At 40.3% G+C, this 26,736-nt stretch overlaps 1 protein-coding gene across 1 annotated transcript; it reads left to right on the top strand.

Moving 5' to 3' along the window:
- The first annotated feature begins 1,320 nt into the window (after nucleotides 1-1,320).
- On the top strand, nucleotides 1,321-25,881 carry LOC117521763 (LIM/homeobox protein Lhx8-like). The gene is made up of 8 exons (XM_034183108.1): nucleotides 1,321-1,562; nucleotides 6,877-7,023; nucleotides 13,370-13,491; nucleotides 14,188-14,408; nucleotides 19,615-19,718; nucleotides 21,378-21,473; nucleotides 22,181-22,352; nucleotides 24,974-25,881. The coding sequence occupies exons 1-8, from the start codon at nucleotides 1,536-1,538 to the stop codon at nucleotides 25,048-25,050; spliced, it is 966 nt and encodes a 321-aa protein (XP_034038999.1). The 5' UTR covers nucleotides 1,321-1,535; the 3' UTR covers nucleotides 25,051-25,881.
- Nucleotides 25,882-26,736: the final 855 nt, after the last annotated feature.

Genomic DNA, 26,736 nt, shown 5'->3' with positions numbered 1-26,736 from the left:
ATCTAATGCTCATCTGCAATAAATCTCTATGGTCATCAATCGATGAAACAATACTAATAACACGCAAAAACTCTCGTCTAAAAAAAAAAAAAAAAAAAAAAAAAGTATAGAGGGATTGTACCCATTTATAAGCACTTCAAATTGATGTGGCACGTCCCTGATACGCATGTTACATAATGAATCTTCATTTGGGGGTTGTGATTATTTTTTCCCCGCAGGGTAAAGTGAGGCATCAAAACATCTTGCAGCAACACTTCTGCTTTGAAAGATCAGCACTGTCAAGCTGTCTGCTTCGAGTACAACCTCACTACCTTTTACTAAGAAGTAGCTTCAGTCTGGACACTCTACCATACAGGCCTGATTAGTGGATTGCTACAGAGACTGCTGTCCTTCTTGAAGGTTCTCTTCTCTCCACAGAGGAATGCTGGAGCTCTGACAGAGTGACCATCAGGTTCTTGGTCACCTCCCTGACTAAGGCCCTTCTCCCTCGATTGCTCAGTTTTGATGGGCAGTCAGCTCTAGGAAGAGTCCTGGTGGATCCAATGATTGAGGCCACTGTGTTCATTGGGACCTTCAAAGCAGCAGAAATGTTTCTGTTCCCTTCCCCAGATTTGTGCCTCAAGACAATCCTGAGGTCTACAGACAATTCCTTTGACTTCATGCTTGGTTTGTGCTCTGTCAGCTGTGGGATCTTATATGTAGACAGGTGTGTGTCTTTCCAAATCATGTCCAATCAACTGAATTTACCCCATGTGGACTCCAGTTAAGCTGTAGAAACATCAAGAATGATTATTGGGAACAGGATGCACCTGAGCTCAATTTTGAGCTTCATGGCAAAGTCTGTGAATATGTATGTACATGTGATCTTAATATATTTTTATTAAGTTTGCAAAAATCTAAAAAAAAAAAAATAATTTTTACATGTCATTATGGGGTATTGTGGGTAGAACAGAGGGAAAAAATATTTCATCCATTTTGGAATAAGGCTGTAACAGTTGGAAAAACTGAAGCAATGAATACTTCCCAGATGCACTGTACATTAATTTACACTAAAATATCTTTAATGTTGATATTTAAACAATGTTACAATCTCATGCTGTAAAAAAGAATCTTACCAAATTTGTAATCAAAGTCTCTAATCTGCACTTTATATTAAGACTATCACTCAAGTCTACATTAAAAATTCTGGTGAGAAATTAGACAAATATTATGCAACGTGTTTTGGCAGCAGTTTATATAAATATGCTGAGCATATTCTAACTTTTGTTTTGGGGGGGGGGGGGTGGATGTCTCAATGAAAATGTTGTGTATGATGATGTAGCAGGCGGATCAGTCTGACAGGGTGGGCGGTGCTGTAGCTACTTTAACAACAACAAAAAAATCTGTGGCTCTTATGAGCTGTGTGTAAAGAAAGTCTGAGGACAAAACTGAACAGAGTTCACAATTTCAAGTACACTGGACACATTCAAAGAAAGAACTGCTTGTTGTGGAATAACATCTGGATGAACGGGGATGTCCTGAAGAGTTGACTGAAGATGTTTAATTCTGTTTCCAGCAGTACGGTGAGCAATTTAGTCAAATATTTTCAAGGTAAATATGGTGCAAGATGGAAAACTAAAGTATTTTTTGCAATTAAATGGATGATGAAGACACGCTCAAGCTCTGCATGATTTCAATTGAAGACAAAATTTACAGCTCGTTTTAGTTCATTCACAATGCTTGAATACATGCATAAATTCTGGAAAAACATTCTGATTTCAGTTTGACTGTGTACACGCCATATATATATATATATATATATATATATATATATACACACACATACACACACATTGACAGACTATTTTGTTCAGACTGAATTTCATTACTGCACATTAGGATGGTCTTTTTTTTTTTTTTTTTGCAAAGTTTTGAAATGTAATACTCTGACCCCGCCGAACAGGTTCCAGTTGAGAAAACATGCTATGCAAAATTTTGTTTGTATAAATTAATTTTTAGAGGCAGATCAAAAGCATTACAATTTAGCAATTTTCATGATATGGGCAATTCTACGGTAACGGAATTACAATCTGAGCTAGTCTGTCATGGTTAGATGACATACGAGGTCTGTCCATAAAGTATAGGTCCTTTTTATTTTTTCAAAAACTATATGGATTTCATTCATATGTTTTTACGTCAGTCATGCTTGAACCCTCGTGCGCATGCGTGAGTTTTTCCATGCCTGTCGGTGACGTCATTCGCCTGTGAGCACTCCTTGTGGGAGGAGTCGTCCAGCCCCTCGTCGGAATTCCTTTGTCTGAGAAGTTGCTGAGAGACTGGCGCTTTGTTTGATCAAATTTTTTTCTAAACCTGTGAGACACATCGAAGTGGACATGGTTTGAAAAATTAAGCTGGTTTTCAGTGAAAATTTTAACGGCTGATGAGAGATTTTGAGGTGATACTGTCGCTTTAAGGACTTCCCACGGTGCGAGACGTCGCTCAGCGCTCTCAGGCGGTGTCATCAGCCTGTTTCAAGCTGAAAACCTCCACATTTCAGGCTCTATTGATCCAGGACGTCGTGAGAGAACAGAAGTTTCAGAAGAAGTCGGTTTCAGCATTTTATCGGGATATTCTACTGTTAAAGGAGATTTTTTTAATGAAAGACGTGCGGACGGGTCCGCGCGTCGGGACGCAGCCGGCGCGGTGCGGCGGCACAGGAAAAACACCTCCGTGTTGATAAAAATTTGTAAAATCCAGGCGGCTTTTGATGGCTTTCAGTGGAGTGAGTATATGAGAAATTGTTTAACAGCTGGACATGTTCCAACTTGTCCTTAAGGCTTCCAACAGAGATGTTTTTCCTGTGGCGGAGCGTCGCGACGGCATGTGAGCCGACGCGCGGACCCGTCCGCACATCTTTCATTAAAAAAAATCTCCTTTAACAGTGGAATATCCGGATAAAAAGCTGAAACCGACTTCTTCTGAAACTTCTCTGTTCTCCCACGACGTCCTGGATCAATAGAGCCTGAAATGTGGAGGTTTTCAGCTTGAAACAGGCTGATGATGCCGCCTGAGAGCGCTGCGCGACGTCTCGCACCGTGGGAAGTGCTTAAAGCGACAGTATCACCTCAAAATCTCTCATCAGCCGTTAAAATTTTCACTGAAATCCAGTTTAATTTTTCGAACCATGTCCACTTCGATGTGTCTCAAGTTTAGAAAAAATTTTGATCAAACAAAGCGCCAGTCTCTCAGCAACTTCTCAGACAAAGGAATTCCGACGAGGGGCTGGACGACTCCTCCCACAAGGAGTGCTCACAGGCGAATGACATCACCGACAGGCGTGGAAAAACTCACGCATGCGCACGAGGGTTCAAGCATGTCTGACGTAAAAACATATGAATGAAATCCATATAGTTTTTGAAAAAAATAAAAAGGACCGTTACTTTATGGACAGACCTCATATGTCCAGATTTTGCTGCTGTTGTAATTCCGTTACCATACAATTGCCCATATATGTATAACTAAAGCTTGAAAGCCAGGAGGACTTTTGATAGGTTGCTTAGGATGGGTTGGGGCACCATTAAGCTTTAGTTTGTATAGCATTATATCGCAGACATCTAAAAATGTATTTATACAAACAAAATTTTTTACACAGCAAATTTTTTTCATCATTTGGAACCCTATTTAGGGGGTCAGAGTATTACATTTCAAAACTTTACAAAATAAGGACCACCCTACTGCATGTTGGCACCACCTTGACTGATGTGTGTGCATTTAGTTTGTCGTGGCAGTGCCACATAGAATAGAAGCTTTATTTGTCATTGTACAATGAGATTAGGGGCACCATTCCACAACAGAGCTTGAGAATAAGAAAAGATAAAAAGGACATCACCCATACGACTCAAAGCAGACCAAGTGAAAAATTTGAGTATAAATAAGTGAAGATATGTACAAACTATTTAAACAAATACATTCTAGATAACACCAGGACCTAGCTATGCCACGTCCTAGCCTGTTACCAAAGCATATCATTTGTGAGCCATCATACATAAGTTTTGTGGTAAACTTCAGAGTCTTCAACTTTCTCAATTATCCTGCCACAGTTGAAATCCTGTCATGGAGTGGAGAAGACACTCCATATACAAGTTTGCAAGCTTCAAGCTTCTGCCAGGCTTCACTTTAAAGTCAATGATGACATGCAGCAATGCAGTCGTGAAAGCTGGACTTTGTACGTTCCATTTGCACAGAATGATGCGTACCACTGCCAAGGCCCATCCCTTTAGCCATCAACTACTGTGTTGCTGGAGGCATGTGTTTGTTGCACTGCAAATGAACATTACATGCAATAATATACAAATAATGAATGTTTGAGTTCAATGGTACAAATATTTCATGGAGGTGAAAGCTGGAACATACCATTCAACTCGGCTTCGCCTCGTTGAATGGCTTCACCAAATTAAATATTTGTTCCATTGAAAGACTGTAAAACATTTATTATTTGTTTTATATAATGGCTAGATCCTTGTCATTTGAGATATTAATTTCTAAACAACAGAAAAGGGACTTTTGGTGCGTCACTGCTGCTTTGACATCAAAAATCCAACACAAACTTTAAATAGGAGTCCAAAAATAATTCTGACGACATAGTCCATGATGCTGTGCAGTGACTGTGTACTTCCTAACTTCAGTGAAAAACCACATCAGAAATTCGTCCTGCTTTAACATCCTCTTAACAGCTTTTCATGCCTCCAGGCGGCTTACGGGGTAGTGGACTTGTTTTTGTGTGTTAGAAGAAGAATCGGCACCGTTAATTAACTTGTTCTTTAATTCATCAGAAAAACAAACCCTGCCATGTTTAACCAAATGCCGCCCCCACTAGTGTGTGCGTGGGTGTGGTTGGCAGCAGTGTGCAAAGGTACAAAACGCATTGAACCAAATTCCATGGTAAATGGAACGAATAATCCATGTCACATGACATACAAAGCACCAATCAAAATGACAAGAATCCACTCAGCCATTATATAATGTTAAATAGCTTTCTTGACCCAGTCATACTTCAGTAAATATTTCATTGAGAGTTAAATTTTCCCTACACCCCTAGCACAGCACCTCACAGAAAGAAGTTCTGAGGTTTGAGTCCATGGGTGTCTATTTCCTTTCTGTGTGGACTTTGCATGTTCTCCCCATGGCTGTGTGGGTTTCCTCCTACTATCAAAACATCTACGTTAGGGTCTGCTTTCTGTGCCCCTGACCAAATCAGAACCTTGCATAGATGCTTGAGGTATCAATCTGATTTGATCATTTCAGTCGGATAAAAGCACCTCTGCCAAGTGTACATGTTCCACAGAAAATAAGAGTTGAAGCGAGGGAAATACACTTCTGAAACTGGCTGCAGTTTTTAGAAATGTGCTGCTTACTTGTGGTGTCAGAAGAAATCTCTAAACCTAAGGCCTCAACAACCTAGCAAATTACTTTGTTAAATGGTATGAGTATAAATTTAAAAGTTAGAGATGAGATGTATATATATAAAAAATAAATCTGAAATACACTTTCAAAAGTTTTGCACAGCAGCAGAATTCTGATTTGTTCCAGGTCAGAATGTTGCAGATTGCACAGAACACAGGCACCATCTGGAGTTCTCTCAAAAACACAGCATGATGGTTTGTTATGTCAGGGTTAGCTTATTGCTGTAAGTCCCACAGGCCTGGAATATTTTTGGCTGTGATCTTTCCATACATATATACATATCCAGCGCAGTGAGATGCTTCAGGCATTAAATTTCAATTATAGGAGGACAATGCCTATATGTAAATAAGAACTTGTGAGACTTTGATTTTTAATGTTTCTTTGAGGAAAAAGCACACACATAACAGAGATATGTGGCAGGACTGGGAATTGAACCAAGAACCTTGCACAGGTATCATGCTTTCGTGATGGGGATACGAATAAAACGTAATACTGGGTTGCAATATGCATTATATCTGTAAAATAATTCAAACTGCAGGTAATTTCTGTGATGCAAGGAATAAAAATGAAACTGGCAATTAGTCAACCAATTGTACAGCTTGCCGACATTCACACCAAGGTTAACATTGATTTATTTTAAAGAGTTTTACATAAAGGTAAAAACAGTATACACCGCCAAACACAAGCGTGCGTGGCGCACGTGCGCCTAATTAGCCAGAACCACGTTCAGCTGCGCGCACGCACGCGGAGCGGCTTCTGATTGATTTTCCTCACTCCAGTTTTTGTTTATTTTTATTTTTTGTGAATTATTCATCAAATTAAATGGTTAAAACGTTAACGTCACAGCTGCTACCGAAACACGCCAAAAGCCCCAAAACGTATAGCAACAAAAGCTTGGTTTTGGAGGTGTTTTTTTTTTTTTGTTGTTGTTTTTTTTTTTTTAATCAGTAGTATTTTGGCTGAGTGGGGGATTATTACCTGAAGGACTCGCAGGGGTTCTGTGCAGCGGACGGTGTCGACATGTCGGAGAAAGAACCGGTTCCAAGCGAGACTGTTTTCATTCAGACACACGGAGAATATCAGCTAATCGACACAGTAGGTGTTTCCAATGTCAAATTAAGGAGGTTTAAGTCTCACAGACCAGACTTGTGGAGTGGCACGTGCGGGCAGGTGGTGAACATCAAAGCTGAATCAGATAACGAGCACTTTGTTACATCTGGAACATAGTAATAAAAATATTCCCACAAAAGACAAAAAGATGTCTCTCTCAGTTTGAAATGAATCCTTATTGTCGTTAATTCACCTTCTTTAGTTATGGACTACATGGCTAAAGGCTTCATATTTTTTAAGTTTTAATAATTGTATGTATCGTTTAGTTAGTGAAGACTATTTGGTAAGTGGTGACACTTAAACTGTCATTCTAACTTTTTACAGGGCTCCTCTGGGCCTGAGGATATTTTTGAGGATGAGTCTTTTTCTCCATCCTCCCTGTCCTCCTCCTCCTCCGTCGCCGGCTCGCTGCAGGGGAGAACCCTGTGCACCTCCTGCGGTGTGGAGATAGTGGACAAATATCTTCTCAAGGTCAGACACTCAAACCCAGCTGATATCTCACTGTTATCTTGATGGGACCAAAATCAGTTTTGGTTTGTTTAAGGCCATTGCATTAAAGTGTACATCCTTTGGGTTTTTAAGATTTAAGTCATAAAAAGAATTTTCTTTGGCACCACTATAATTTTATTTAGACTGGAGATCATTACAGTAACTGTAACTATGTGTTGGTTATGGTGACATCCTAAGCCTCGCTCTAACTTTAATAACCCAAATCTTACAGAGATACATGAACGCAAAGAATAACTGAAACTAGAAATGTTGGTTGATATGACGACAGTTAAACCTCTGTCTCCCAGATGACAGGCAGGGATACTTACCACTATGCTAACAAGAAGCAACAATGCGCCTGGAAAGTATTCACAGCGCTGCACTCTTTTGACATTTTGCAATGGTACAGTCTTATTCCAAAATGGATGAAATTCATTTTCCCCCTCAAAAATCTACACACAATACCCCATAATGACAATGTGAAAAAAGTTTTTTAGATTTTAACACGCGTGCACACACACACACACACACACACACATATATATATATATATATATATATATATATATATATATATATATATATATATATAAAGACACACATTCAAAAAACTAAGCAACCACATGTACATAAGTATTCACAGTCTTGGCCATGAAGCTCAAAATTGAGCTCAGGTGCATCCTGTTTCGACTGCTCATCCTTGAGATGTTTCTAAAGCTTAATTGGAGTCCACCTGAGGTAAATTCTGTTAATTGGACATGATTTGGAAAGGCACACACCTGTCTACATATAAGAGCTCACAGTTGATGATGCAAACCAAGCATGAAGTAGTGATGGGATGATGATACCTCAAGGAGTGTATTGACACACCACACAAACTGTGTTGGCACTGTGTTGACACTGTGTTGGTCGCTCAATAGTGACCCCTGCAGTAGTTATAAAATCATTGCAGGTAAATAAGATGGAAAAGTTACCATGCTGCAAACGCAATGTCAGCCTGTGAAATAGTTAATCGCCAGTCCTCTATTTAAAATATGATCCCATCATTGCATAATTTCATGTGCTCAATTTGTGTGTCGAGTTAAGCTGTTCATGGGAAGAGTTTCAAATTTGCTTAAAACCTTGTTTGTGTAAATGCTAAACTGAGTTGGTTTGTAAAATATTGCAAATTTGTAATAAAATTCATAGTTAAAATTTGTAACTTGTGTATGGAAATTTGTTAACTTAAGTGTTAAAGCATACAAAATAAAAGACTGAAAATAGATTCATTTATGCATTTTTATTGAAGAACAAAGGTTTCTGAAGTGTCTTTGCTCCAAGGCGATTTCTCCTCTTACACAGCAGTTCCCCTGCCTTAGAAAAACTCTTTCACAGGGTACAGATGAAGATGGTGAGCACAAACATTTCAGTGCGAGTTGATAAAGGTGTGGATATGTTTTCTGGTTATTCTTCCAGTATTGTAAAGAAGTACAAACATATCTAATTGGAAAAATAACAGTAAACAATGCCCAAAGGAGAAAAAGATTTATCTTATTTGGCGTCAAAAGATCAAAATTATTCCAGACTGGGGAAACGTCTTTGAACATGCCATGAAGTCAGTGGAGCAAGGTGAGGGCAAGCAAAAATCCACCAGCAAAACTTGATCTAACAAATCCGCAACATGTCGATACAATTTGTTTCCTTATAAACATAACTTGGCACGGCGCAGCCGAACGACACAGTTCCTGTATCGGTCACGTGATTTTTTTCTTAAAGCGATACGCGCACCGATACGGGGTTTCACTCTTGTGTGCTCGGCACAGTGTTGACGCACCAGTGTTGTTCATCCCATCACTAGCATGAAGTCAAAGGAATTGTCTGTAGACCTCAGCGATAGGACTGTTTTGAGGAACAAATCTGGGGAAGGGTACAGAAACATTTCTGCTGATTTGAAGGTCCCAATAAGCACAGTGGCCTCCATCATTTGTAAATGAAAGTATATCAGTTCCGCCAGGACTCTTCCTAGAGCTGACCGCCCGTCTAAACTGAGCAATCAAAGGAGAAGGGCCTTAGTCGGGGAGGTGGTCACTCTGTCAGAGTTCCAGCATTCCTCTGTGGAGACAGGAGGACCTTTCAGAAGGGCAACCATCTCTGCAGTAACCCACAAATCAGGCCTGCATGATACTGGGTAGACGGAAGCCATTTCTTCGTAAAAGGCAAATGGCAGCCGGCCTGGAGTTTGCCAAAAGGCACCTGAAGGACTCTCAGACCATGAGAAACAAAATTCTCTGGTTTGATGAGACAAAGATTGAACGTTTTGGCATGAATGCCAGGTGTCATGTTTGGAGGAAACCAGGCACCATCCCTACAGTGAAACATGGTGGTGGCAGCATGATGCTGTGGGGATGTTTCTCAGCAGCAGGAACTAGGAGACCAGTCAGGATTGAAGGAAAGATGACTGCAGCAATGTACAGAGACATCCTGTATGAAAACCTGCTCCAGAGCTCCCTTGACCTCAGACTGGGGTGACTGTTAATCTTTCAGCAGGACAATGACCCTAAGCACACAGCCAAGATTCAGGACAACTCTGTGAATGTCCTTGAGTGGCCCAGCCAGAGCCCAGACATGAATCCCATTGAACGTCTTGGGAGAGATCTGAAAATGGCTGTGCACCAATGCTCCCCGTCCAACCGGATGGAGCTTGGAGGTGCTGCAAAACTGCCCAATCATAGGTGTGCCAAGCTTCTGGCACACCTATGATTGGGCAAGGTGTGCTAAGCTTGTGGCGTTATATTCAAGAAGACTTGAAGCTGTAACTGCTGCCATTGGTGCATCAACAAAGTAAATGGTAAATGGACTGCATTTATATAGCGCTTTTCCATCTGCATCAGACGCTCAAAGCACTTTACAATTATGCCTCACATTCACCCTGATGTCAGGGTGCTGCCACTACACACCAGGAGCAACTCGGGGATTAAAGACCTTGCCCAAGAGCCCTTAGTGATTTCCCAGTCAGGCTGGGATTTGAACCAAGGATCTTCTGGTCTCAAGCCCAACACCTTAACCATTAGACCATCACCTCCCCCAATAAAATGTGCTGTAATTTTACAATATAACAGAAATGTACTCATAGATTTAAGCAAAGAAATTGAGCAGAGGGTTTAAATATTTATGTACATGTGATTTCTTAGTTTCATATTTTAATAAATTTGCAAAAATTAAAAAAAAACTTTTTTCATGTTGTCATTATGGGGTGTTGTGAGTAGAATTTTGAAGGAATAAATTAATTTACTTCATTTTGAAATAAGGCTGTAACATAACAAAATGTGGAAACAGTGAAGTGCTGTGAATACTTTCTGGATGCATCTGTATGTGTATATATATTAATAGCCAAGGGGCCTCTGTGTGCTTGCGTGTATGCCTCGACCTCTGAGAAACTGAGGAGAGCCGCGGTTTGGTAAGCTTATGCATTTTGGGTCAAGAATGAACACCGCGGAAAATTTATAGGACTAATATTTTTTTGGAGAAATTAGGAATATTAACCAACAGTGAACAATGGATGTTCATAATTAAATTCTGGACTCGCATGCCATTCCAGCAGGGGGCGTTTCTATATATTAAAGGCCAATTGGCCTCTGTGTGCGTGCATGTGTGTAACTTCGATCACAGACAAACTGTGGAGAGGTGACAGTTGCCATTTAGTATGCTTATGTATTTTAGGTCAAGGATGAATGCTGCCAAAATACAGAGTTGATAGGATGAATATTTTTGGAGAAACTATGGATATTGGGTAACATTGATCAATAGATGCTGATAATTACATTCTGGACTCGCACACCATTCCAGCAGGGGATGGCAAATAATCATTATACACTGAACAAAAATGCAAACACATTTTTGTTTCTGCTTCCATTTTTCATGAGCTGAACTCAAACATCTAAAATATTTTCTATACACACATAAGACCTATTTCTCTCAAATATTGTTTACAAATCTGTCTAAATCTGTGTTAGTGAGCACTTCTCCTTTGCCAAGATAATCTACCCCACCTCACAGGTTTGGCATATCAAGATGCTGATTAGACTGCATAATTATTGCACAGGTGTGCCTTAGGCTGGTCACAATAAAGGCCACGTTCATTTTTATCACAGAGCACAAATGCCACAGGTGTCGCACGTTTTGAGGAAACGTGCAATTGGCATGCTGACTGCAGGAATGTCCAAGAGAGCTGTTGTTCATGAATTAAATGAATGAATTAAATGATTTCTCCACCATAATCCATCTCCAAAGGTGTTTCAGAGAATTTGGCGGTACATCCAACTGGCCTCACAACCGCAGGCCATGTGTAACCACACCAGCCCAAGACCTCCACATCCAACATGTTCACCTCCAAGATTGTCTGAGACCAGCCACTCAGCTGCTGCAACAATCGGTTTGCAGCACAAAAGTGTTTCTGCACAAAATGCCAGAAACTCAATCTCTCAATTTATTTATTGAGAATTTATTTACTTTAAAATCAATACCAACGACCAAAGTGCTGTACACAACAAGAACAGGCAAGTTAAAATAAATATAAATAAATAAATAAATAAACCACAGTTAAAACCAGAAACACTAAAAAACCAATGTGTCAAACTGTGTTAAAAGCCAAAGAGAAGATTTAAAAGCAGAGAGAGAATCAGCCTGCCTAATGTGCAAAGGAAGATCATTCCACAGTTTTGGGGCAACAACTGAAAAAGTTCGGTCACCTCTATGCTTCCTCTTTGACCTTGGGATAACTGTGACAAATCAGATGACCTGAGTGAGCGTGTAGGGACATATAAATGGAGCAGGTCAGACAGATATAACGGGGCAGAGCCACGAAGACATTTAAAAACAAAAGAATTTTAAAATCAATTCTAAAACGAACTGGTCCATTTAAAAATCAAATGACAAAATAGAAGTAAAATTGTAATAATGGTGTGTGTGTGTGTGTATATGATAACAAGAGCCTAAACAATTTATAAATACATTAAGACAGTAAATTAACATAAAAATTACATAATTAACCAGAAATAAGTTTTCCTCTAAAGACTCTTGAGGTCTGAGTTTCTAAAAACGTTCTGGACTCGCACACAATTCCAACTCCTTATAGAAGCTGCAGAATTTATCATCACCCTTGGAAAATATCAGCTACCTATTTTATGAAAATTACCCAATGGAGAGCCCGTGGATCTTCACAGGCAACGTGCGTGTGTGTGTGTGTGTGTGTGTGTGTGTGTGTATATATAAATAAAATTATGCCCACATTTAATTTTTTTCACACTAAATGATAAGAAAAACTGCTTGCATTTATCCTTGTTCTCTTGTGACACTGTGGCTGGTATATTGCAAAAATAAAATCAATAAATTTGTGGAAAGCATTATTTAAAAAAAAAAAAAAAAGAGTAGGATGGGTTGTGGCTTATTGGCAGTGGTGGCGCCAGGAGATTTTTTGTTGGGGGAGCTGGGGTAAAAGTTGGAGGGGCTCCACAAAATGTCATTGAAATGAACAATATATAGCAAATTGATCAATGCACACACACATATCACTTAGAATCACGTGCTTTGTGATCCACAAACTTCTGATTTGTAACTTGTATGTGGGTTTTTACAAATAAATGTTTATTTGCAAAGCTGAAAATTCTGTTTGTGAACAGTGATTCAGCATTGATGGATCACCGAACACACACATTCATAACTTTGCTCAGTTACGCAATACTGAGAGATTCTCAGCGCAAAACTGCAATCCACAAATATGTCAGTAGCTATTCACATTATTGAGTGGCTGAGGGGGGCTTGGCTCATTATTGCACTCCGTTAGCGCCGCCACTGCTTATTGGTTGTGGCTGCACATTAAAGAGAGTCCAGTGCAAACAGTTTATTTGCCATGTGTGATTATTATTATTATTTGAGCCATGCACTCTTCACTCTGCTTTGTAAGCAAGCTGAAGAAGCTTTTTTTCTTTTCTTTTTCTCCCTAGTCTTAGCAAAATTTTCTTGACCAGTCCGCAGACATTCACATCATCTCACACACATGAATAATATGAAAGTTACTCTTCTGCACAGATCCAACAGTAAGGGATGTCAGGACATCATCATTTGAATCCAGAGATAATGAGGAGTGCATATAAAGGCTGCCTTAGCAGATCCAGACATCATATGCATTAATGAACAACACATTGGGGATGAGCTGAGATGTAATTGTGCTGTAGCATGTCAGTTGGTGAGCCAAATGTCATAATTAGGGAACCTATAAAGTCAGACTTTTATTTAATCTCGCCGAAAACCTAATGCTTTGTGTGTGTCTTTTTCTCCCCCATCATCTTAGGTTAACGACTTGTGCTGGCATGTGCGCTGCCTCTCGTGCAGTGTGTGTAATGCTGCACTCGGGCGGCATGTGAGCTGCTACATAAAAGATAAACAGGTGTTCTGCAAACTGGATTACTTCAGGTAAGCCATTAATCTAGTTTGTTCTTCTGCTCCTGCTGAGGGTCTCAGAAGGAGTTTTACCTGACCAGTGTGTACTGTGAGAGGGGGCTTACCAGGGCTAATGCTTACAGACCTCATCATTCATTTAAGTCACTGTCAAAGTATGAAATCATGTCAGGAAGGACATACACCGGGATGAAACATACGCGACATGGGGAGAGCACGCAGGACATGCCAACTACACACCAAAACGAACAGTTGGTGGACTTTTCAGTCCAGTCTCATGTTTTTTTTTTGTGCCCCTTCACAAAAAGTGCCAGATTTTCATGGCATGGTTTTTTGTTATTTAGCTATTTATAATCTAACTGTAACCATAGTTTTAGTGTCTACCCTCACCACATAAGCCCCCACTCCACCCGTCACCCCACATTTCGTGCCTTTGTCACAAAAAGCGCCCCATTTTTCTGCCCCCGTCACGAACCCATAGGTGAATGTACTTTTTTGTAATGCTGCCACGAACTGCCATGAGAGTGGGTTGGACTTTTCTTAGTTTTGGGAAAGATGATGAGCCACTGCACCACTGTGGTTCCTGTGTTGCAAAGCAGGAGACCATTCCAGTACATTATTACATCCGTCGAGGACGTAATAATCACTCACCTCACATTAGCTTGATGTAACTGTTGACTCCTTTCCTTCCCCTTTACACTATTCCTTCAGGAGGTATGGCACTCGCTGTGCTCGCTGTGGCCGTAACATCCATTCCAGTGACTGGGTGCGTCGGGCGCGAGGAAGCACCTTCCACATGGCTTGTTTCTCATGCACCTCCTGTAAGCGCCAGCTGACTACTGGAGAGGAATGTGGACTACTGGAAAACAGAGTTTTCTGCAAGCCACACTACGATATTATAATGGAGAACATCAAACGTGCTAAGGAAAACGGTGAGTCAATGGCTGAAAGGCTGAATAACATATCTAGAACTAGAAGGATAAATGCATAGAATACTAAACTAGTCACAGTTGGTCCCATGAGTTCTCAGGATGTCCCAGTGACTAGCTTGATCACTTTCAAAATTAACTTGCTGCAAAGAAGCCCAGTTTACATTTGTGCTTGCATTCAATTTGTACACCAATGAGTAGTCACAGATCAAGGATGCGGTTGATGGTGTGCTTCCCGCTTGTGAAGCCAGAATGTTTGGGTTACTGAGTGGAACATAATTGGGACTGAATACTGTTTAGAACAAACCTTGTAAGCATCATTCCTGACACAGAGAACATTCTAATATCCCCTTTACTGAATGCAATCCAGGCAGTCACATTTACTTTTACTTTTTAGTGGGATGAGTCCTTTCTTCCAGTCCATAGGGATGATGCCTATCTCTCAGACTGATTGTTTGCAATGCCAAAAGAGTGACGTTTCCACCTGCCTGGAGGAGTTTAGCTCCAAATTTGCAGATCCTTGCTGCTTTCTCTGCCATCAGTTTCATTGCCTTTGTGATCTCAGACAAATTTTGTGGTTTGCAGTTGATGAGAGGAGGACCCTGGCACTGGCAGTGTCCAACATCCCAATGGAATTGGCATTATACAACTACTCAGCGTAGCCAGCCCAATGAGACCATAAAGCAGAGGCATCTGCCAATACTCAGCCATCATATGCCATGAGTGTGGTGGGATGGGGTTTAGGTTGAGAGGAACAAATGAATTTGATTAATCTGTAAGCAGGCCCAGGGTCACTAGACTACAGATGGTGAGTCACCCGATCAGATTACTCCAACAAGTGCCTCCTTGTTTACTCTCAGGGACATCTTAGCCTGCTTTCTCACCTCCCTATGCATCCTTTCCATTCAGCTGTGCACTATGATTCTTCAGGAGTGCCCTCAGATATGAAACAACTCGTCTTTTTGATCCAAGGCATGTTCCCAGACTTGACTTTTTTGGACATTGGCAAACCCAATCCAGAAACTTTCAGGGTCTGTTCATGTGTGCAAGTTCTCCAATAAGACTGCACACAAACTCCTGCAAAATAAAATAGATGTTTATTGTCATTGCATATCTGCAATGGAATTGTGGTGGCACTTTCCAAACAGCTATACACAAAAGCAACACAACAGCAGCTTTAAAAAAAACAACAAACAGCTTCACAGAATGGCAAGACCTTCTTAGAATACCAAAAAAGGTGCTTAATAAATTATTAAGGCGCTTAATGCTTAGTGAGGTAGGATAGTTTTAGATATGTAAACAGACTGTTTTATTTATTGCACATGTTGATATCTGTCAGTGAATGTTTGTGGGTGGGGGATGGAGGCTATAGCTCTGGGGAAAAGATGTTCCTTAGCCTATTAGTCTGTGTCCTTACAGTGCTGTACCTCTTCCCTGATGGCAGAGGAGCAAACAGGAATGTTCCAGGTGGCTGTTGTCCTTGCAGATGGCCCATGCTTTTCCTCTGCATCAATAGTCTGGTCCTGAAGTCTAGCTGGATCAGTCTTAGATGCTGAGCAGACAACAATCTGTGAGACTTCAGCGCAATCCTTAATGAAGGAACATTGATGATACCAGTTGCATCCATTGCAAACATATGTATATTGCTGTTATTTTTGCCAGTTTTATAACTATGCTAAAAAACACATTAGGGCCAAAATTGATGTCTATTTTACACAAATGCTGAATGATGCAGCACAGCAAATGCCTATCCAACTGAAGGCAGTATGACGTATGGTGTTTGTTTGTTATACACGGTGCATCCCAAAAGTATCTGACCTTATTTTATCCCATGGAAACAAATAAAATGTGCACGTTGTCATTTGGTGGGGAGGTGTAGGGAACCTTTTTGCTCATGCGTGAATTTATTTTTTTTCTTGTCCGCAGAGCACATCTGTTGCCAGCAGCAAACTTTAGAGTGAAGACATTTACTAAGCACCGGTCAGATTTCCATTTGCTGTAACATGACAGAACAACTTGAGGCCATCCACAAGCTGAAATGACCAAGTGATTGACAGAATGCGTCCATCAATGGCAGAACCGCTTGGAGAAGTGTGTGTGTGTGTGTGTGTGTGTGTGTGTGTGAGAGAGAGAGAGAGAGAGAGAGAGAGAGAGAGAGAGAGAGAGAGAGAGAGTAGGGAGCCTGACAAATCACAGGAGTGTTGTTATGCCAGAAAAGCTTGAGTCAGCTGAGTAGAATGAGCAGCAGTGAGACTTCAGATGCAGTTGCTTCTCCTCCATTGTCAGCAGCTTCAGCAGAAATTTTGCTGGCACTCTCTGCATGCCCAAACCCTATATCAAAATGGAATGTACCAAACATATGCTAATCACCACATCCTTCAAGTTCTTGACCCAGTGGTCCATGACCAAATTCTGTATTATGTCCAATCACTCGGTCATTTTCAGTACACATCTTCACTCTGTTTACTGCTCGTGACTCATGCTCTGTGGATGACAAAAAAATTCAGACATGCGCAAGAAAGTTTCCTACACCTTCCCACCACACGCTTCATTTATTTCCATGGGATAAAATAAGGTTGGATACTTTTTGGATGCACCTCGTATTTATAGTTGATTGTAGTGAAATTCATGTTTCAACTGTAAAACATCAGTACTGCATTACATTTCTGTCATAATGGTTTGATAATGAAATGGCAGAAATCTAGATTTTTAAGAATACAGTAGTGTTCAGAATAATAGTAGTGCTATATGACTAAAAAGATTAATCCAGGTTTTGAGTATATTTCTTATTGTTACATGGGAAACAAGGTACCAGTAGATTCTCACAAATCCAACAAGACCAAAAAAACAGAGACGCGTGGAAGAAAATGGAAAACTACAGTAATAACCACAGTTTTTCATGATTTCTTCACATCTGCTAGGCATTAATTTTGTTGGTTTGGAACCAAGATTTTGCTCATTTACTAGTGTGCTTGGGGTCATTGTCTTGTTGAAACACCCATTTCAAGGGCATGTCCTCTTCAGCATAAGGCAACATGACCTCTTCAAGTATTTTGACATATCCAAACTGATCCATGATACCTGGTATGCGATATATAGGCCCAACACCATAGTAGAAGAAACATGCCCATATCATGATACTTGCACCACCATGCTTCACTGTCTTCACTGTGAACTGTGGCTTGAATTCAGAGTTTGGGGGTCATCTCACAAACTGTCTGTGGCCCTTGGACCCAAAAAGAACAATTTTACGCTCATCAGTCCACAAAATATTCCTCCATTTTTCTTTAGGCCAGTTGATGTATTCTTTGGCAAATTGTAGCCTCTTCTGCACATGTCTTTTATTTAACAGAGGGACTTTGCGGGGGATTCTTGCAAATAAATTACCTTCACACAGGCATCTTCTGTCACAGCACTTACAGGTAACTCCAGACTGTCTTTGATCATCCTGGAGCTGATCACTGGGTGAGCCTTTGCCATTCTGGTTATTCTTCTATCCATTTTGATGGTTGTTTTCCGTTTTCTTCCACGCGTCTGTTTTTTTTTTTTTTTTTGGTCCATTTTAAAGCATTGGAGATCATTGTAGATGAACAGCCTACAATGTTTTGCACCTGTGTATAAGTTTTCCCCTCTCCAATCAACTTTTTAATCAAACTACGCTGTTCTTCTCAACAATGTATTGAACGTCCCATTTTCCTCAGGCTTTCAAAGAGAAAAGCATGTTCAACAGGTGCTGGCTTCATCCTTAATAGGGGACACCTGATTCACACCTGTTTGTTCCACAAAATTGATGAACTCACTGACTGAATGCCACACTACTATTATTGTGAACACCCCCTTTTCTACTTCTTTTTTTTTTTACTAATAGCCCAATTTCATAGCCTTAGAGTGTGCATATCATGAATGCTTGGTCTTGTTGGATTTGTGAGAATCTACTGAATCTACTGGTACCTTGTTTCCCATGTAACAATAAGAAATATACTCAAAACCTGGATTAATCTTTTTAGTCACATAGCACTACTATTATTCTGAACACTACTGTATATTTATAACTTTTTTTTAACCCCCCTACTCCCTAATATTTATATCAGTATCAGCCTCCAAAAAATTCATATGTCAGACTCCAGTCACCCAAAAAATTCATATCAGTCAGACTCCAGTCACTCCTGCTCTAAAAGTATCCATTATCTACTGCAGCCAGATGAAACATGGGCATCCCCTTGACCTTTTCCATTTGCTGGGGTCTGTAACACTGAAGCACCTGTGTTGCATCATGGCCAAAATGTATGTCTGTTCTTAGTCTCTGTAAGTAGCTTTTCCTTTAACAGTCATCCCAGAGGAACACAAGAATCCTTGGAAAATGACAAGTACCAAAGACATTCAGTTGTCATTTGTGGTTGTTGTCTAAGTCTCACAACCATACAGTAAGCCAGGGAGCACTGGGATCTGAAAGATTTGGACATTTGTTCTCCTGCAATGGTATCAGCATCACTAAAACATCTCTTGATCTCAAAGGCTGAAGATCCAGAGACATAACAGTAAAGTGATAAGTGAATCCCTTTACAAGTTTGAAACTTCAGTTGCATACAGATACACTTCTACTGGAAGAAGTCAGGCAGTCACTGAAAGCTTGAAACTCATCCTTCATCAAGGTCAATCTCAAACAGACACTCTGATTCCTCACTCAGCTTCTCAAGTGTTGCAGTTGGGATATCCGTTGATTCTGCAAAGATCATGGCATCATCCATGACGTCAAGGTTGGCAAACCCTTCCTTGCTGACCAAGGGATTTTAGACAATGTTCGCCACATCACTACCCAACACCCAGTCAGTGTACAACAGAATAGACCAGGAGCCACTTCATGGAATGTTATTAAACAAATGTACAAGCATTGTGAAAGCAACTTTCACACTTTTGTCTTCTAAATTTGACTGGATGGCAGACATTTCAGCAGGAAGTGCCAGTCGTGTGCCTTTTATAGCTTTAGCAGTGGGCATTTTACAGAAGCATTAATGACAGAATGGTTTAATGAAGTGGCATTAGACTGTAAGGTGTCTGTGCCTCTGTGATTCTTGTATGACTGTTTCCGTCCCAACAGAATCTTTGAGCCACAATAAAATCGAGGTTGGAGGATGATCTTCAATGAGACTATGCAGGTGTCTTAAAATGTCAGTTATTTTTGTGACATCATCTATGTCTGCTGTTTCAGAGAAACTAAATGCTGTGGCTGTGGTGGCAGATAAAGAAGGATCCAACACTGGTCCCAGACCTCCTAAGAGGGCCAGGACAAGCTTCACTCTGGACCAGTTACAGGTAATACATGCCACTGTTTGTAATTCCAAGCAGACTTTAACATTTTAGCCTGATCAGTGGTGTATTTGACCAGATAATCTGTAATATACTGAGGCAGGGGTGTTAGACCTTAAACCAGTAACTCAAAATCAGGTCTATACTGCTTTGTGCATGTTGTATAGTGCCCCTACCTACCGCATATCAAAGCAAGTGTCAGTCTCACACTACCTGTTTGTGTTCTTGGACACGACACTTCATCTGCATTGTCCTAAGTTCACCCAGCTGTAAATGGGTACCAGCCTTGGGAAGTAACCTGCGATGGACTGGCAGGGAGTCAACGGGAGGAGTCATGGATTGTGATCTGCTTCATGATATTCTGGGGAAAAGCATTATTCTAAGACACACCCCCTCAATGGTTGCATTCTAAAGCTCAAGTAACCCTGTGATGAGAAGCATCCATGAATACATCACAAAGATGGCTCCCCCAAGATCAGCTGCTACAAAAACACCTCAGGCGGCTGAAGATGTGATAAGGAACAGGAGGAGGAGATATCATGGAAGACCAAGCCCTTCCATGGTTGATGAGGGAAAGAAAACTGCAGTTGTGATCAATGTGTCAATCCCAGCTGACAGCAACATCGGAAAGAAGGAGCATGAGAAAATGGAGAAGTACCAAGGGTTGAAGGAGCAACTGGAACAGATGTGGAAGGTAAAGTCCAAATTGGTCCCAGTGGAGCTGTAAGCCTGAAACTGGAAGAGTGGCTACAGCAGATTCCAGACACATCATCAGAGGTCTCTGTCCAGAAGAGTGCAGTCCTAAGAACAACTGTGCCAAACCCTCAAACTTTGAGGCCTCTGGTAGAGAACTCAAGCTTGAGGAACACACATACCACCCTTCCCAGGTGGACGTGAGAGGGAGTTTTTTTTTTTTTTTTTTTTTTTAATAAATACTGATGCCAGTGCTGCTTATACAGTATGTAGACACAGAGAAAACCTTTGTTTTATGTCAAACAGAAAAGAAGTGGTGGCTGTTCAACTTGGTACATCAGGAACTGTTAACTTAGATCAGTAGTGTCCAAAGTATTCCAGAAAGGGCAAAGAGGGTGCAGGTTTTCTTTGCAGCCACTGACTCCAGCAGGTGGTTTCACTGATGAACTCATCCTATCTGCTCAAATGTAGTAAGGGACCATTCTATAAAGGATCTATGTTCCATGTGTATTTCAATAATGTGCAGTATCACACATGCGCATGCACCTTACGGCTGGTTTCATGTCAGCAAGTAGATGTCAACCTAATGCCAGGCATATTCTGATGAAGGATCATGGCTGGCAGTATGTCACATGACATTCTGTGTTTGTTGGTCCCCGAGAAAGGGTGAATGTTGGTCTTGGATTTGATGTGATACAATGAAAGTTGTTGCCATGAGTCTTACATTATACAAGTTAACTATTCTTTGTCAACATAAATCAAAAATGTATGCCTTTGGTGCCTACACATTGTGTGCTTGATAAATCGTTGACCATCGGTGGCCAAAATGAATTGATACAAAACCAATCAGCAAAAACATTGGAAAGTTAATTTAACAGTTCTGTAAAATTAAATTTACTAAATTGATCCTTTATACTTTTATAAAATATTAACAACCATACAAATGTTTTTCTTCTGTCTTTATGTTTCTAGGTAATGCAAACACAGTTTGCTCAAGATAACAACCCAGATGCCCAAACCCTGCAGAAGCTGGCCGAACGGACAGGCCTCAGTCGCAGAGTTATTCAGGTAATCCCACACAAAGATAAATCAACTCATTATTTCTACTGGGGGAGGTATGTATTTGGCTTCTCTCTTTCAAAGAAACTGATTTCAGCAATAAAGCTCTCAGAATAAAATTATAAGAGATTTGCGTTGAAAAAAACGTGTGTAAAAATTTTAGTTACTGCAGTTCTGAGTGGTCCACTGCTGTACCTACTAGATTGTGCTTGGTCCCCAGCTATGGGCCAAGGGTGTCTAAGAGGGTGCATGCTTTCCTTGCAACCAAAGACTGCACCAGACGCTGCCAATAACCTCCTTACTTCTGCTGAATGTGGTATTAACCACATGGAGTTGTGGTTACAATGAAATCCTGCACCTTTGTTGTCCTTTTATATTTTAACTCTCTTCATTTATACACCATAGAAATGAGTTTGGGATTTAAAACTGTTAACTCCTAGTAAAGTAAATCCTTTCGGCTGCTCTCTTGTTTTCACTCGGGGTCACCACAGCAAATCAAAGGTGGATCTGCATGTTGAATTTGGCACACGTTTTATGCTGGATGCCCTTCCTGCCACAACTCCACATTACATGGAGAGATGTGGCAGGGGTGGGTTTTGAACCGGGAACTTTCAGCACTGAAACCAAGCGCACTAACCACTTGGCCACTACCCTTAACTCCTAAAGCTGGAAATGTTCATTGAGACCAGCCACATGTTCTGTCTCTTCCTGCTCAGGTGTGGTTTCAGAACTGCCGAGCTCGTCAAAAGAAACACCCAAATTCTGGTCCTGCAACACTGACATCAGTAGCTCCTGGTCAGCTCACACCACCTTTACTGGACGATCTGCAATATGCAACGTATATTTCACCTGATGCATCATTTCTCACATCACTGACTTACATGGATGGTAAGAAATACGCACACATGCACTGCTGTGGTGGTGAATATTTTTTGCCATTTATTAAAGGTGTAATTGTTATTACTTATAGTTCGTTTTAATTTTTCACAAAATTTAGTTTATGATGAAATCTAGTTAGTACATTGCAAAATTATAGCTAATTATAAAATTATAGCTGGGAAAAATGTTTGTTTTGGCAGAATTCCATAACAATTATAGTGAGTTTGCTGAGTGAAGATGACATGGAGGAGGATGCACCTGCGCAAGGCTTGAAGTTCATGTTTGATTTCATAGGAATAGGGAACTCGGAATTTGTGACTTACAACTGCCAAAAATTTTATAAAACTATGATTTATTTTATTTATACAGCACCAAATCACAACAAAGGTGCCTCAAAGCGCTTCACACGAGTAATGTCTAACATTACCAAACCCCTAGCGCAAGCACACAGGCGACAGTGGTAAGGAAAAACGTCCTCTGATGCTGAGGAAGAAACCTCAAGCCGATCAGACTCAGAGGGGTGACCCACTGCTTAGGGCATTCTAACAGATAACATGGATTTTACAAAGTTTTTACCAAGCTGAAGAAACAGGAAACAGAAAAACCAGAACAGCATCAAAACAAAGTGCATTATTGAGATGAACACATAGTCATTGGTGCCACAGGCAGGGTGTTGCGAGGTTAGTCCAGTGCTCTGGGGTGCAGGGTCAGCGTCCATCCATCACGTCATCAGTGAACCACAGCACAATTTGATAGTGTCTGATGACCCACACTCATCTTCAACCGCTTAGTCCAGTTAAGGGTTGTGGGGGGCTGGAGCCTATCCCAGCAGTCATAGAGCATGAGACAGTGTACACCCTGGACAGGACGCCAGTCTGTTGCAGGGCGACATATAGACAAACAAACACATGCGCACCTATGGACAATTTAAAGTTTCCAGTCCACCTATACTGTGTGTCTTTGGATGTGGGAGGAAGCCGAAGCACCTGGAGGGAACCCACACAAACACGGGGAGAACACGCAAGCCACACAGAAAGGCCACAGGTGGGAATCAAACCCATGACCTTCTCACTGTGAGGAAACAGTGCCAACCACTGTACTGCTGTCTGATGACCCACAGAGTCATTTTCTACAAAGGGAAAATAAATGTTGTTAGTGTAGCTAACATTAGTGTTAACAATGGACACAGCAGACATCTCTGGCAGATATCCAGCTTTTTTTTTTTTTTTTAATTATTTTATTTATCTGGCATTCTTCCCAATGGGATATCTGGTAGGATATCGGTATTAGCCATGTTTTTTTGCAGTCTCTCGAAATGTTATGTTGAGATTACTCATAGAAGGACCACCTTTGGTCAGAACGTATTATCCATAAAAGGTGGGCAAGCTTGGAACAACCTCCCAGTCACAATCAGGGAGAGCACCACTTTCAGAACCTTCAAAGAACAGTTGAAAGCTTGGTTACTGGCCAATCAGACATGCAACCATCTGTAGCCTAACTGTGGAGGCATCACTCGAGTTTTTTCTCTCTCTCTCTCTTTTTTTTCAGTTATATGTACACAATGCCCTTGTGTACTTTATGTTAATAAATGGTTTAGTAGTCTTTACACAATAAACTTGTGTAGGACACCCTGTGCAATATTTACACTTGTGCACGTGCAAATGAGTGTATTGGGCAACGTACAGTACAACCCAGTACTGTAATACGCAATTCAACCAGGCACTGAAGCACTTTGTATGTAACAATTGTCACTTTAATGCAGTACTTTTGCACCTCAATCACCCATCATCATAAAACTCTTTTGGTTCCTCCACGTGTCGGCTGCTTATTAACGATCAATTGTTGCCACTTTGAATTTGTAAATATTTGTATGTATATTCGGTTTTTCTGTCATGATTGATTTGTTCTGGTATGTTGTGTGTTCTTAGTCTGTTTCTATGTTACTGGGACTACGGATGGAAATTAGCATCCTGCTACAATCCAGCATATTTACATGTAACTATGTTCATTAATATGCATTGTCCCATTTCAAATAAACGTGACTTACTTACTATTTGCGGCACTTAATTGAAGGTCTGCTATGTTTCTTTGGCTGCAGAATGCCAACAGTAGCAAGCGGCACTGCTGTTTGACCCTAAAATGGCTGCTGTGAAACAGAGTTTCTCTGTTTCATGGTGACATTTGTATTTAAATCCACATGGGTCAGAGTCCTAAAGTATTTCCAAACATGATGAATTTTAATCATATTGGTGCTAGAAGCTTGTGAATCAAGTACTATGGAAGACATTTTTAGTGGCACGGGAAAAAAAAAAGAAAAATCTGTTTGTATGGCTGGTTAAAAAAAATTGAAAGGCACTAAATTTATCTTGCCTCACATATCGTAGGCATCCACTTTCTGAACCCACTTATTCCAGTTAGGGCTCAGGGATGGAGCCTATCCTAGTGGTCATTGCGCTCGAGCCTGTGTACACCCTGAACATGCCACCATTCTATCGCAGGCATCTTAGTGTCAAAAGTGTGTGCAAATTATATGTGTGACGCTGTCTACACATTGTGGCCAGATTTGTAGAATGCCACTAAGGCTATGTTTCTCTCTCCCTGTCATGTATTTTGTTCTTCTCGTCCACCAGTCCAGACATCTGACTCACTTTTGCTCCAGCCCCTCATGTCTCATTCACTGACACAGCTACCTGTCAGCCACGCCTGAACTACAGCCCGCCTCAGAAAAGCACTGTGGATTACTGAGAGGAAGAGGAAAAGCAGATAGTTAGTATTTGAAAACTATACTGTACATTTTGTCAGTCTTCAGAAAATAGCAATTTATTTGATTTTTATTTTATTTTACCAGTGCATAAGCATTGGTAATATTATTACCAATGCAGCATCAGTCACACATGGATTGTTAGATGAATAATTTTTGACATTTGAAAATTCTGAGTAAACTGATTGAGATGAAATTTCTGTTGTACATTGAAATGAATTTCTTAAAATTTAATTTATTGGGTCTGTATAAGGCACTTTGTTAACTGATGTGTAGATTTGTTTTTCAAGAAAATGTATGTATATATTTGAGAAATGGCATGCGAGGAAAAAAAACAATTTGTTTTGTGTAAAAACTACTTGTCAGGTTCATTATTTGATTTGGTTAAAAAGCATCACTGTGGGGTTCTTAGAGAAATCTTCTGTTAACTGCTGTATTGTTGACACAAGAAGTGCATGTGCAGTCACTGCTGATTATGGGCTGCTTTCCCATGTGCAATGTCCAAGGCTGCTGTCCTCTACACACATCTCACATTACTACTTTTGTATGAAATTGAAATATTTGTTATAACAAAACAGTCTCCTTACATAGTGAATGTTGGTCATCACAGATTGAAGTACACATGAGGAGTGGATGATACCAGAAATTAAAGTTAGTGGTTGCATCACAAAGCTTTATTGGTATACTCGTATGTTGTTTCCCCTGATTTGTCTCCTGCAAACAAAAATAATCTTCACTGGGACATTTCTTAATGATGTCTTAGTACAGGATTTACACACTCACTATACCTCCCTTCTTCAGAATAAAGAAAAATGCATGTAGGAGTCACCTGTTTATGGTCCTTATGTGTCTCTTGTAAGCACAGCTGCTCCAAAACCATTTGGTGGAGTTTAATGAAACTTTAAACAATGGGGGTGCCCCATATGAAGTAAAGTGTTTCTGGTCTGATATCTTCAGGGAGAAAAGATATATATATATATATATATATTTTTTATTTATTTTATTTTTTTTTCCAGCAGCAGCAGTATCATGATACTGACTTCATGAGTGCATCTCCTCCTAAAGAGTTTGTATATTTGGTTGAACGTCACACAACTGTATTGACACTGTAAGAAGGAAAACGATGACAGTCCAGTTTCTTCAAAGGGAGATTACTGGAGTTTTTGTTGTTAATCCATGTCAGTTAACAATGGTCAATCAGTTTAGTTCAGGTATTTCATCACAAATAATTTACTGCAGTCTTTCTGTTTTGTCTGTACCTGACTGTGTCATCAGAGCACAAACTGTGTGTGTGTTTCTCCATGTAGAACTGGAGATACATCAAGAAGCTCATCTGGTGTAAATTACATGCCAAATTCCAATGCGGATGTGTACTGAATCTGCTGTGGTAACCCTGAACAAACTTGGGCAGCTAAAAGACAGCATCACAAAGGATGTCCTACCACCAATCTATAATAATAATACATTCCATTTATAGGCACCTTAAAAAAAAAAAAAAACCTAGGATACCATTATAATGCAGAAATAAGCAGATTTAAAAGCATAACAATAAACAGGTTAGAATTAAAAACATAAAAGGACATTTAACAGTTAAAAAGAAATTATATAACAGTTTAAAACAAGACAAAAGTT

Source organism: Thalassophryne amazonica, chromosome 12 (genome assembly GCF_902500255.1).
Source record: "Thalassophryne amazonica chromosome 12, fThaAma1.1, whole genome shotgun sequence".
NCBI classification, from domain to species: domain Eukaryota; kingdom Metazoa; phylum Chordata; class Actinopteri; order Batrachoidiformes; family Batrachoididae; genus Thalassophryne; species Thalassophryne amazonica.
Note: the sequence above shows the minus strand (reverse complement) of the source record. Positions and strands in the feature narration are given on the sequence as shown.

Excerpts from the sequence above, each read along its gene's own strand:
- LOC117521763 (XM_034183108.1), top strand. The coding sequence starts at position 1,536 with ATGTTTAATTCTGTTTCCAGCAGTACG. Across the intron at positions 7,024-13,369 it reads TGGACAAATATCTTCTCAAG|GTTAACGACTTGTGCTGGCA; the intron begins GTCAGACACTCA and ends CCATCATCTTAG. Across the intron at positions 19,719-21,377 it reads TCACTCTGGACCAGTTACAG|GTAATGCAAACACAGTTTGC; the intron begins GTAATACATGCC and ends TTATGTTTCTAG.